The 14,209-nt window shown below is 30.2% G+C and overlaps 2 protein-coding genes across 2 annotated transcripts in view; both read right to left on the bottom strand.

Moving 5' to 3' along the window:
• The window catches only part of LOC145326494 (uncharacterized), a 78,590-nt gene extending 75,984 nt beyond the window's left edge, over window positions 1–2,606 (bottom strand). The window contains exon 1 of the mRNA XM_080169868.1: window positions 2,603–2,606. Coding sequence (XP_080025994.1) covers window positions 2,603–2,606 — 4 coding nt within the window. The remainder of the gene's footprint in view (window positions 1–2,602) is intronic.
• A 4,732-nt stretch (window positions 2,607–7,338) lies between these two features.
• LOC145326502 (uncharacterized) overlaps window positions 7,339–14,209 on the bottom strand; it is a 109,977-nt gene continuing 103,106 nt past the window's right edge. The window contains exons 10-12 of the mRNA XM_080169877.1: window positions 13,341–13,417; window positions 12,557–12,757; window positions 7,339–7,431 (exon numbers count right to left, since the gene is read on the bottom strand). Of these exons, the coding sequence (XP_080026003.1) occupies window positions 7,339–7,431; window positions 12,557–12,757; window positions 13,341–13,417 (371 nt within the window). The remainder of the gene's footprint in view (window positions 7,432–12,556; window positions 12,758–13,340; window positions 13,418–14,209) is intronic.

Below are 14,209 nucleotides of genomic sequence, written 5' to 3' on the forward strand. Positions count from 1 at the left end.
AAAGCGTTTTGTTAGCCTCGAGAGGCAGAAGGCCCGGGCTAACAAAACTGGTAAAAATTTTATGACTTTTTTATTACTACTCGAAGAAAATTGTCTGTAATACGATCCTATCTTTTTTTTCTGTAGAGATGAGAACCAGTTCTAATCCAGTGGATATTAATAAAATTCGAAGCCACACTGGAAAGATTAATTTCCTGTATTTCCTTATCCCCATATCCCTGTGTTTCATACCATTTATCTTCCTTAGCTCTAATTCTAATAATTTGCCAATGGAAATAGAATATAAATGGACATTAGGACAAGGAAAATTGTCAATTTAGGTTGCTATTGCTAACATGGAACTCATGTATTGGTCACTTCGTTTATCCAGTAGGAGGGGTAATGGGAATGGTATCGTTTTTTTAGCCCGCTGCGATTTTCACTTCATTGGAGAACATGAAATATTAATATTATATCCATTAATTTGCCTCCCCGTAATTATCAAGTTAATTAGTCTCGTAATTACCAGGCCCACAAATTTGATTTCATTTCTGTCCCTAGCAAAAGAAAATGAACAAATTATTTGAAGCAAAAATTGTGATACAGGACAGACACAAAAATAATGAATCATTAAAGGGTTAATTTTTGTAGGAAGCTTAAGCTTTTAATAAATAATGATAATTACCGATTGGGTCTATACTTTAGGTAGCTATGATGGTTTTATTTTTTTTCTCCATATTTGAGTCAAAGTATGGTTTTCGACTAATTAGTTAATCTTCAAATGCAGAGCCCCTTGATACTGGAGGCGCAGCCACTTGTAATTTAAAAAGAATACCAATGAACATTGTTTGCTTTGAAGTTATTACAAGTAAATAATTATTGAAAAAGATGGGAAATTTTTGGGTTTAATTGCAATATTGTGCTGATTTGCTACAAAAGAAACTAATATGTTATTTCTCTAAAAATGTTATTTTTGACTTGCTGAAAAGTTTGTTGCAAAATAGCTTTTCTTTTAATAAATAAAAAGACTTTAAACACTCTATATACTGCAGCTCATAGTTTTCAAATACTCTTTCTTCTAAAAGCATTTATACCTCTAGATTTTAATCTATAATCAAAAATGCAGTTTTTGATTTTAAACCAAAAATTATACAAAAGACAATGATTATAAATCCTTTGTCTTTCTAGTATTCTAATTTCAAGAATATTCATAGATTTTTAATTAAAGTTGCAGGATTTTATTGTTATTAAAAGAAAATTTTTAAATTTTTACAAAATAGATTCTGTAATAAATGGTTTGTTACTTAAAATACCTTTAGCATGAACCTAAAGCTTTGGTTTAATTTGGACTTTGTTTTAATAAATTTTCACATATGTTTTAGGATTCTTTTTTAACTGTTTTCCAATCCCTGGTAATTGGTGGCCTAGCGCATGGGAAAGGAAATTAAAAACCAAATACAAAACAAATTATCATAAACAAAGAGGCTACAAAAGATACAAGAATGGCATTATCCATGTAAAACATCACCAAAAAATTATATGTTAAAAAGCCACATAAACTTCGGGATAATAATCTTTTTGGCGGACTGAAAAATGATGAGGGGAGTATTTTTTTTTGTACATCCTAAACGGGTTATAAGACCTAATTGTGCAATATTTACAAAAGCAGGCAAATTGTTATGGAATAACGTACCTACCCAAATTATATAAAAGCTTTGCTTAAAATCTAGGACTGGATACAAAGCAAAAACGTAATAAATGTCATATCGTTAAGCATATTTCACTTGAAATTGTAGGTCAATTTTGAAACCGCATGCAGATTAAAATATTAAAATTGCTCCATTTTTTAGTTGGTTACAAATTTAATGTAGACTTAAAAATGAGACAGAATATTATTAGAGTAATCAAAACTTATGTGATTATATCAAAAGTAAATCTCTATAAGACTATAATCTAATTTTTTGCTATTTCAATGAATTTAACATAAAAAAGACCTGACTTTTAACTTTATTAATCTGTTAAAATCTTTGGAAGATCCGTCTAACAGCTAACTCTAATAAATAAGGCATACAAACAGACACAAAGGCCTATTTAAGATAATAAACTTTAAATAATATCCTTCTGCGAACATTTTCTGAAGAAATTCATGCGATTTTTTTTGCAAAGCAAGGCTGGCAATTATGCTAATTATAAAGGTTTTGTAATCACATTTAAATAATTATACTTTTTTTTCTACAAAATTTAGGTTAAATTAAATTAATAAAAAATATTATAGTTATTAAACTTTATTTAGTGGTTCTTATGAAAGGCGTTTTGTAGCATTAGGTCTTTTGTAATTTGGGTCTTTTGTAGGATTAGGTCTTATGTAATTTAGGTCTTTTGTAGCAACGTCCTATAAAACCATTAAACTGTTAAGAATTATGAAATAAAAAAAAAGTAAAAACCTTTTTTCTTTAATCCTTTAATCATTAGCCCCCTTCTTTACATTTTCAAAAACCTTTCAATGTATTATTTATCATTATTTAAAGCCAACAAAAGATTACAAATCAATCTTAATAAAATATTTATTTGAACCACAATTAATATAAAGATGACGGGATCAGAATAAAAACAATTAATTAACCCATTCTCCACAGTTTAAAATAAAGAAGAATCAATCACTGCGATGACGGTTCCTAGACTCAAAATTTTCAATTTAAAACAGCTTAATTACAGTCTACAATATAAAGAAATATGCTAAAATATTAAAGTAGCATACTTTTTTTAGAACCCGTCCCAAAGCTGTGTGGATAAAGCTTGCCAAATGCAACTGTATTTAAAGAAAAAAATTGAGACAATACGATTGATCAAATCCCTAGTATTAATCAAAACACTCAAAATTGATTTTCATAAAAAGTCAATAAGTTTGAGCTTTGACAAAAGGCTTACTTATTACATATTGCAATTTTTAGATTGAATTTTTGTTTCTTGTGATGCATTGGCCCATAAAAAGTAGCAATCTTAAGCATAAAAAGTAATTATATTTTTAGACTTAAGGGCAAAGAGAATATGTAATAATCAATGATCTGACTATTTAGCCTGCAAAGAGAATAAAACAGACTCTAAAATACTGAATATAATATGTCTATTATTTGTGTTCTAACTGCAAAGGTATATATATCAACACAAAGACAAGAAAGGTAAATCAAAAGATAAGATTAGATTTCCTACAAAAGTAGGTTGTTTATGTGAAACTGACAAAAAAATATTTCAAGTTAACAGCAAATAACAAATGAAACATTGTGATGTTCTTGAATAGTGTATGAAATAAAAATAAAAATAGTTTAAAAGATATGGAATAGTTTTTCCTCGCATCGTATTATAGACGCCTTCCGCGGATATTAAATATGATTTAATTAAAACCAGTTCAGTTAGCCCTGTGGGTCCGAACGGACGTGCTATTAAAACTTGTATTAATTTTATGTTTTTCTCTTTTATATTCGTGGAAAATTGTCTGTAATTCGAATTTACATGATTTTCCATGAACCGGTTCTAACCCAAAGGATCTTAATCGGTTTTGAAGCGATACTGTAAACAATGTAATATGTCCAGTAGTGTAGAGAATCTTACTGGCCATAAAATCATACATTAGCTGGTTGTAAAATTGTAAAAGTTTTATATGAACACTAAAACTAAAAGTGTGGACTAAACTTTTTTCTTCACGGATTTTTCCGTTTTGTCAAAAAAGAGAAATTTTTTTCTTCTAAAAAATGAAATAGACTTATAGAGAAAAAATCTAAGAAACCAAAAGAAAAAAAACCTCTAATTTACCTCTATTTTTTGCAATAAATAGAGTACCTATATTGGAAACTGAAGTATGACAATAATTATTTTTACAAAAGGACAGGGATATAGCCTTTGAAAAAAAATTTGTATTTGAGTTACAATGTAAAAAAAATATCTATTTAAAAAATTTATTTATTGTAATTTTGCTGCATAAAAGTTAATCAAACCATGTTAATGATAAATTAGTCTTACAGCCTATAATCTGGTTTTTATTATATATTTCACCAATAAAAATATATCAAAATAATTTACTGGTTGAAACGTTTGAGGCAAAGAAAATTTTATTTTGTTGTCATATCCCCTGACAGTGATTTGTAAAGTGCATTGATTCATTGTACTCTATGTTTTGCAATTGTAAAGCTAATTAAAAAGTATTATAGTACGTAGTACATGCTTTTCCATCCAACTAAATCACTCATTGATTTTTAAACTTTCAAAAAAAATATATAAAAGTTATATTGCATATAGAAATCTCTTGTAAGAAAAGCAAAAATTTAATGTTGTCATTCTATTCAGATATAAAACTAAATAATTCATAAATGTAGGAAAACTTTTCTTCTTAATTCAATTTTATAGATTTACCTATTAGTGTACCTCAGGAAAGAAGGGGTCATTCATGACTTTTATTAAATTTTGATCAGTTGTTTTATTAAGTTGAGTGTCCAAACGCTTCAACCGCTTATTGTAATCTACAGTAGGTTTTTTTTTGTGTATCATCATCGGAGATACACATCAATTTATCGGCTATTGTCTTAACCCTTTAGATCTCTGAGTAAAATACATTAGTAGATCCCTAAAAAAAATGAACACATAGAACATAATTGAAAATAGTAAAATCTAAAAGTATGATGGGATAAGTGATACATATGAAATTGAAAATTAACATATGTATGTACAATAAAAAGCAAATATTCCCATATTTGATTTGAGTGTATATTAACTCTTTTGATCCCAAAAGTGCAACATTGCAGCGTGTGAGAATATGCTTTTAAAAATGTCCAGAAAAAACTACGAATATTTACCACCTAAACTTTAGCGTTATATGTAACATGCCCGCCTATTATTAGGGGGTTAATAGATAAGAGTATTGACTGAAACAGCAGCTTGGTAATGTACCTTCAGTTGCTATGTCAGGGGAAACCCTTCATTACATTTAATTTTTTTACAAACAAGCCTTTTTTGTTATACAATATTTTTTAGTTGTTTTCAAGAAACGCTGTTTCAATGAAACGGGAAATAATATAAACGTATTTCAGTCCAATTTTCTACAAGGCCCAAAATTGTGTGAAAAATTTGGAAAAATATCTGACAGGCCCCTGACCCTTCCGTGCCTGCCAAAAATGAACATTTTTTAAAGGTAAATTTACATATTTCGAAAGTGAAACTCCCACAAATGACTTCTTTTAAAATCAAATTTCTGAGAAAATATGCTTATTGCTGTTATAGGGTCAGAAAGAATTCAAGAAAACCCAGCATGTTTAGAGCCCGGATTGGTTATATAAACTTCAAGAGGCCTCAATTCCATCTTAGATTTAAACAGAGCGAAATGGGGAGGTATTGTTGGTCCAATAAGGAATAAAGGGATTTTACCTATTTTTTTGAAATACACATTTGGACAGAGAATGCAAATATTATTATTTTGAAGGTCAGCATAGAATTAATTTATAGATTAGTGCAGAGGTTGCAAATATTTCTTTTCTCTTGAAATGGTTGGATTATTATTTCTTATTTATTATTATTATTATTTTTTTTTATTGTCACTATAAAAAGTTGATTAACATTTAGAAATGAATCAGTTTTCCTTCATATGTAGTTAATAGAATAGTTAAGGAAGGAAAAACAAAAATTTTTTTTTAATAAAAACAAACCTCTTCCTATTAGGAATTAGTGATCATATATATTAATAAAAGAAAAAAGATCTAACTTCTCTTCTGTAAACTTGGTTTCTTTTTTACCACTTTAAAGAATAAGATTAAAACTTGTGTTATATTTAAATGAGAATAAGAGTTATATTAAAGTTTAGAACAATGCAATGTTGAAATGTACAGAGCCATCAAAAGAAATGCTCTAAATACTGCATTCTAAAATACAGGATGTCATTTAAGAAAGATTAATATGAACTTTTTATAAACTTAAGTATTTAAAAACAGCTTGCTATAGGTATACTTATAAACAAGTCTTAGCGTTTACTATCACCAAGATTTTGTAAGTGGAATAGGTCTTACCATCATGAGACACAGCACAGAAAAAATCCTAACACCCTTACAAAATAATCTAACAGAAAAAGTTTTTTTCTTTTCTTATAACATACAATTTTATACAACAACTAAAGTCAACAAAGGAAAAAAAAAGAAAAATAGAAAGTAAAGGTGATGTTTATAGGATAAAAAGAAAGTCTTTAAGATTGAATCATATCAAAGAGAGAGAAAACAGATTTTTTATTTCTGTTGTCCATCCTGCATATGGAAAGGAAAAGTATGCGTGTACCAGCAAAAGTGCCACCACCACCATTCTCAACAAAATGACCTTAAAATGTCACGCACAATGAGATGAAGGCCCCTGCAGTGCCTGTGTGTGTGTGTATGTGTGTGGCCCCAAAAACTAATACACAAAGTTTTGTGTGAAAAAGGAAGAAAGTGGCAGTTTCCTAGTTTTCTTATTCGAAAAAATTCCAAATTGTTATATTTTTTCCTAAAAATAACTAAAAACCTGCTCAATATCTTTACATAGCATTATAATACAATCAACTAATTAAAAGTAAAGAATAATTAAGCATTGTTTCTGAATGTTAATTTGAGTAGTTGTCTAAAACCTAAAAAAATTGCCACAAAAAATGTGCAGAAAATTTTGCACATGAAAAAGCAGTGTGCAATTTTGAATTTCCTCTGCAAAATACCTAAAACGACAAAATCCTAATAAGAAATGCGTCTTTTCCTCCAAATACTCGCATGTAGCATATATCTGCAGCATGTAGCAGTTTGTTGGTAAAAAATTGTAAAAGATGATATGGAAAAACCTTCAAAAACTTTTGTTTTAGATATGTTGTTTGCCTTTCTTTTTCTTATTTTACCTTCATTTAAAATACAACACAACAGTATGTATAAAATGAAAGAATAGGCTGCTATGAAAGGCGTTTCTTTTTATCGACAACTTCAGTTATTCACCAATTTATTACCCTACATCTTATTTAAGACTAATATTTTTATTTGAGGAAAGAGTAGTGTCGTCAAATAGTTTTCATATAGGTGCAATATTAGCATTGCTGACAGCTGTGCATAAGCGGCCTGTGAGCCTCAGTAAAACCTATTTCCAATAGAAATTTTAAATCATCCAAACAGGTTTAAATTTGAGGCTTAGTCTTGGCTGAGGCGCGGTTGCCGAGCCATAAATATTAGGAGTATTAGAAAAGGAGCAAATACTTTGATACGCTCTTTACGTTCTATGACGGATAGACGGACAACTTATTTTTTGTCATAACACGAGAAAGATATATAAAACAGAAGAGATGCTTTCTCCATTAAAATAATAATGACATTATTTTCCTAGAGGAACATTTTCATAATCGAATATTGGATTGTCAAGTTCATTGTCGCTCATCTCATTGTAATACTCCTCCTCAGCATCAACCTAAAATAAAGATAAATTTTTTAATCTAGAAATATTTAAATAATCGATGTATTATTACTTGGATTTTTATTTTACACATTTTCATGTACTATGATAAAGTGATGCTCGCAGCTGACTTAAATAATGGTATTCCCCACCCCATCCAACTAGATAAACTATTAAATGAGGTCCATATTAGCAAGCAAAATTGACGACTAATTTCCCCCTGTAAATTTATTAACCTATATCCTACATCCATTCTTTGCATGGACTGAATAGAAATCAAACGTGCCTCTAGTTTTTTTTTTTTACGAAAGAGGTTGATTTCATGGGCAAGCATAACATTTTTGCGGATATGCAAATCACTCCAATAGATAAATTTTCCAATACCCAACGTTTTCATAAATGTTATCTGAGCTGGATCTTTAAATCATTTTGGTGGAGAGCCAGATCGGGGTGAGCCAACTTTTCACCAATGAGAGCAAAGCATTTTATGAAATGCCGCGCTGTGATTGGCTGAAATTCGGCTTACCCCGATCTGGCTCACCACTAAAATGATTTAAAGATCCAGCTCTGATAAAGATTAGAAAATAAAAAAGAGCTTCAATTCATATTGATATCAAAATAAAGATATGAAAGACATTTATCTTATTTTAATTAATGTTAATGTTTTTGATTAAGGATCTCTTATGCATTCATATTACTTCTATTTTGCGTACAATAATGACTTTTCATACCATAAACGGGGGGGGGGGGGGGGGACCATAGTAATATACATTACAGCTAAAAAATTTAGGTGGTTAGCTTTAAAATGCCCCTTATTTCTTATCAGATTTCTAAAATATGAGTGGTTTAAAACTAAATGAGCAGTATTGTATATGTGTCATATTAAATGATTTATTGTCAATATTTGTATATGAAACTAACCACTGACAAACCTAGCAAAATGGTTTCTAAATAACTTGGTACTCTGGTATCACATATGAATAACAAAGCACATTGAAAGGCAATCGTGTTGTAATATCAATGCTGTAAAATGACTTTAGAAATGACTTTTAAGAGAGAGGCCATTTCGATAATACGACGTTACGAATGTAAATGTAATCATTTTTTGCAATAATGGTCAGTTATATTTGGTTCCATACAGAGATGTAGGGATGTAGAGTAATATCTAGATTTGTACCAATCCTCTAGGAGCACTTGAAAGAAGGGTTGGGGAAGACTAACTTACACTATCAATTAAATTTTTTTGGGCGGGGAGTTCAAGGGACAATTTCTCCTGAGAGGGTTGAAATACCCTCCCCCCAAATGAGACCTGGACCTACAATAAGTTTCACTATTTAAGATAACCATATCGATTCAGCGGTTAGCAAGTAACCTTCACAATATCCAGACAAAAATGCAAAGCCGCCGCTGAAAAGTATTGCTTAATGCTTTTTTAGCTAGGTGGATGCTGTGTCTGGCAAATCTGTTTGAATGCTTAGACAAAAAGCTGCAATATGTTATTTAGGGGTTATTTAAGCTTTAATTAAAAACCTACATCACAATTCCTTTTCTAATTTTTATGTATATTTTAAAAAGCAAAGATTATAGTAATCCTTGTTATTCCTGGTCATGGGTTGTTATGCGAATCAAATATCTAGCGGGATAAGGTTCTGCTCAAATTAAGATTAATTTCATTCAGCATAATCATTGAATACATTATGACAATCTTCAATATTAACGTATTTTCTCGTATTCATTCGAATCCGGTGGATAGGAACCGGTTCTCATCCATACGAAAAAACTATGTCTAGCATCGTATTATATCCAGTTATCTACGAATATAGAAATGTAGCCGGTGACTTCGGCACCACGGGGCTAAAAAAACTAGTTTTAATCTTATAATTGTACATTCTATATCCGCGGAAAGCCGTTTATAATACGATACGAGAAATAACTATTATTTCATTTTAAACACTCAAAATATTTAATGTTTATTATAAATGTGATTTAAGTAGATGGTTTATAAATAAAAAAAAATAAAAAGATGATAAGATCCATAAGTAAAGCAGCATAAAAAGTCGTGGATAAACAAACGGAAATGTTAGATATAGAGAAGATGTTTAGTTGTCATAAAAAAGGATAGAACACGAAAAAGGATGGACCAAGTAAATTATATACTGTATGCTTATTGGTACAAGGAATATTAACCAAAAACTTTTTAGCAGTCTCTCTTGAATAGCAGCCTAGAAAATGTCATTTCCTTACGGATGGACTGACGAAAGAAAAGACAAATTGAATTTTAGAATTGGTGCTAAAATGTTTTGAATGCTAATTTCAAATTTTTCATTGCTCAGAAGTCAATCATCTCTTTCTAATTCAGGTTTAAAAATGAGAAATTGAGAAAAAAAAATTTGAATGGTAAAATTTGACAAACCAGAGTGTTATGAAGTATTCACAGAATTGTTTACATAATAATACAAATTTATTTTTAGCACAGTCAATAGTTTAGTATCCATTAAGGGTCTTTGAATGATAGTAAAATGGTCATTAAACCAAATTAAAAGAAAGTTTGGGTATAGTCCCTTTTGTGACAACGCCTCCTAAAGGGCGTTTCATCGTATTTTCACAGTAGCTTTTGATAGGCTAGGTGATTGCCCCGCAGGGTTAGGCAATTGGCCTTGAATGTTTAGAGCCCCCCGCAGGTGCTAAAAATAGGAGAAAATCTACTGCAGCGTTGTCACGAAAGGGACTATAACCGAAAGTTTTTTAGAACTATCTTTCACCCGAAAAAATGTTAGTTTTCAAATATTTCTAATAAAAATTACAAATTCTATAAGATAAAAAGCTTCTTTAGAGTATAAATTTTTAAAAATCCGCAAAATAACAGATCAGCTGTTTTGCTATGTCACTCATTTGTTTGTTCATGTTTTGAGTGAATTTAATTTTCCACATGGTTTCACATTCCAACAAGGAATAGGGAAAGGAATTATTAAAACAATTTAAGTGTAGATCAGCTTTGAAATGAATCTACACTACAAATCATTCCGGTTGGTCTCATATCACACATTTTTTCATTCTTGTCCTATTCACAGTTTAAAATGTCTTCCCTTTTAACCCTTCTTTTACTTTCTTGTCTTCCTGGGATCTTAAGGGATATAGATAATGGACGATAAATTAATATAAATCCCCAATGATGATAAACAAAATTAGCCTTTCATTGGATTTAAGTAATTAGTTGACACTGCTAGCTTGAAACCAACAAATTAAAATAAAAGTATCAAAAGTTTGCGCTATAAAACTTTGGGTCTCAGTGTAATTTAAAGCCCAATACTAAATTTCTACAAAATGATTTTTAGAATGATTTCTCTCTCTCTTATTTCACCTATTCACAGAAAGCTCGGGAAAAATCTATAAAGCATTTCCAAAATAACTGTAAAAAGTATATTATATAAAAATTTGTTTTTTAAAACTAAATATAACTTGTGGTTAGGTTAGTCTACATGAAATAGAAATTAAAACAAAAATTTAATTAAAATTTGTTTTGCTTTCATTTAAATTTATTTGAAAGTTCTGTACAAGTGATACTGTCCGTATATATGTCTGTCTTCCCTTTGTCATTCACACTACGCATCTACATGAGAAAATTAAAATTAGAAAAAGACAATTGAGTGTCTTTAGAGTAAATTTTAATACAATGTTTAATGGCATTTACTATTTCTTGAGGCTAAAATTTGAACTTGGGATTTTAAAATATTTTTGTGAAAAATTTTGCCAATATGATAACAGTATATTTAATTTAACTCTCAATTTCTCTTCTTATTAGATATTTAATCATAAATTCAAGGTTTAAGAAGCAGTCTATAAATAAATAGTCTTATGTGATTTCCAAGAACGCAGATCTTTGAAATTTAATTAATCGCTTTCTTTAATCTGGTCAAACCTGTAGAAGAGAACTTAAATTAAATTGTAGAACATATTAGGATTAAACACATTTATTATAGTAGGTAAAGAAACGAGATTTTCTCGGAAACTATTTACGATAGTCGGCAATTTTTTTTATTTCTATGACTATTATTAGTAGCGAAGCAACTCTATAATTCACTCTATATTAAAAAGTACGTCTGCCCTTCTGTCTGAAACGTTTAGTAAGAGTATATTATCTTATATATATTTTTCTGTATTATATTAACTTATACAAATAGTCCTAGGCTTGGCTTATGTCATGTTTTTATGCAATAAATTGTTGACAAAAGTTTTGTCTAATAATGATTTTATTACTTTTGTGTTTCTTTATTTTTATGATGAGAAAAATCTTCACTTCACTCATGAAAATTTCAAATAAAGAGAAGTCAATGAATCTTTCGTAATCAATTCATTTAAGTATCTATTTCAGATTATAATGCTCAAAATTTCAATTTTGGATAACCTTTACAATGTTTAAAGTAAAACCAACCAGCCTGTCGAAAAAGTGTCATCCATAATCCATATCCACTTTTATTTAATTATATATGGTTGACATAAACGGTACATTGTAATAAGTTGCTCCTGTATTGGGCCAAGACATTCGTTCGGCTTTAACCATATTTATGTCAAACATCTAACAAAGCATCAGTAGTAACCATTTTAATGTCCGTAGTTTTTTCATGACTTTTATGAATTGACAATGCTATATTTTTTATGTATTTTCAGTTAACCAAATGAATTACTACTATGTGTAGACGTGCCTCAGCTTTATTTTTCTTGGTTTTCAACCTAACTGTATAATTACAAAGCATTCATAGGTTATTTTAATAAAAGATTTTCTATTATGTGACTCAAAAAGGAAATAGCGCGCGTGTATAATTTTGTTTTTGTTAATTTGGGACTGGGTTTATTTTGAAATGTAGAATGGATGTGTCATCTAAAGAAAATTATGGTTGCCTAACATTTTTTCGCCAGTCAAAATAGCTAATATTGTTACAAAATATATCCATTTTTTGGGTGTCATTGTACAATTCTTTGTTGAAAATATTGTCGCCATTAAGGAATGGGTTAGATATTAGGATTTAAACTAGTTTTACTAAAGTTAAAAACCTGCTGCTATTAAAATAGTGTTTATCTAATTTTGTTCTGGTCGTAAATTAGGAAACTTGCTGCGTTTAAAGTATATTAATTTACTAACCTCTCCTCCTCTCTTGATAAAGTTGTTGATCCTATCAAGTTCCAGGTCAGAGAATGGCTGCAGGTTTGTGTGTATGACCGCTGGTGGGGGTGGGGGCGGTAGGGTCGGTCTGTGGAGGGTGGGAGTACCCGGCAAGGGGGGCAGGGAGGAGAGATGGAGTAGGGAGGATCTTCGCCCTATTCTTATTCCTCCTGATACCTCCTAAATTAGAGAAAAGTAAAATCTAATCTATATGTTTCTATCTCTGTCTATCTATCTGTCAATCTACTTGTCTAACTATCTGTTTATTACTCTGTCTATCACTCTGTCTAACTCTCTGTCTATAACGCTGTCTATATCTCTGTCTATCTTTCTATCTATCTCTCTGTCTATAACGCTGTCTATCTCTCTGTCTATATATCTTTCTATATTTTCTGTTTGTCTGTCTGTGTATCTTATTCTATTCAGCTTTTTATCTATCTTTCTGTCCAAACTGTTACTCAAGATATGTATAATATATCTGTTTATATATTTGTATATCTTGTAGTTTGTCTGTATAACAGTCTATTGAGATATTTTTCTGGCTGTATATAGCTGGATCTGTCAATCTATCTATCTATGAATACCTGTAGTTGGAGGGAGGCAAACTGACCGCTGGATCCTTTCTATCTATCTATGTATACCTGTAGTTGGAGGGATGCAAATTGACCGCTGGATCCTATCTATCTATCTATGTATACCTGTAGCTGGAGGGAGGCAAACTGACCGCTGGATCCTATCTATCAATCGATCTATCTATGCATACCTGTAGTTGGAGGGATGCAAACTGACCGCTGGATCCTCTCTCTTGTAGGGAGACACTTCTATACAGGCCTCGCCCATCTGAAAAATTGAAAAATATAAAATTTTATATTTTTAGATTCGCTTCTAAAATCTAAAGTAGGTCTACAAAATGTTTTTAACGTAACCCAAAAACGATATTTTATATTCTTTTTTTTTGTGGAGAATTATTAACTATTGACCTATTACATATCCCTGCTAAAATGGCATTTGATTTGCATGCACGTAATTGCAAATATTGCATAACACATATATTCATCATGCTAAATAATTGAATTACAATATTGAATTGATTGGCCTACCTGGGTGCCTGCCAGTTTCTTTTTAAAAGATTATAATTTGCCTTTTTGTCCATACGTTTGTTTACAAATCAAGTTTTGATAAATAATCAGAAAGAAGGGAAAAGATAGAAATTTTTCCCTATAATATTTTTTGAAAAGCAATCATACAATATTATCTAGTTTGAAACTTACTTAAGACTGTTATAGTAATGAAACCCTTTTGATTCTTAGAGGGGGGTGGGGGGGGGGGGGTTGTAACATAGGGGATAAAAAGTTGTATATACTTATTAGGTACCAAAGTCTAATAATGTAATTTCAAGTTTTCAAAGAAGATTAATCTTTTCTGTTTCTGAATGATTAAATCCCTTTATTTTGATTATAATCCTGTTTGTAGAAATTCTAATCAATTTAATGGGTAGAAATTAAGTCTGAACACCCCCTGATTAAAATTGCAAAATTTGTTTGTGCCACTTTAGGGTTTATTATGTTTGTGCGTATAAAAAGCAGCAAAGCAGCATATTTGTAAAAACTTGACACTTGGCTGTCATCTGGT

This window comes from Acartia tonsa, chromosome 1 (assembly GCF_053477335.1).
Source record: "Acartia tonsa isolate MP-2025a chromosome 1, ASM5347733v1, whole genome shotgun sequence".
In the NCBI taxonomy this organism is placed as follows: Eukaryota; Metazoa; Arthropoda; class Copepoda; order Calanoida; family Acartiidae; genus Acartia; species Acartia tonsa.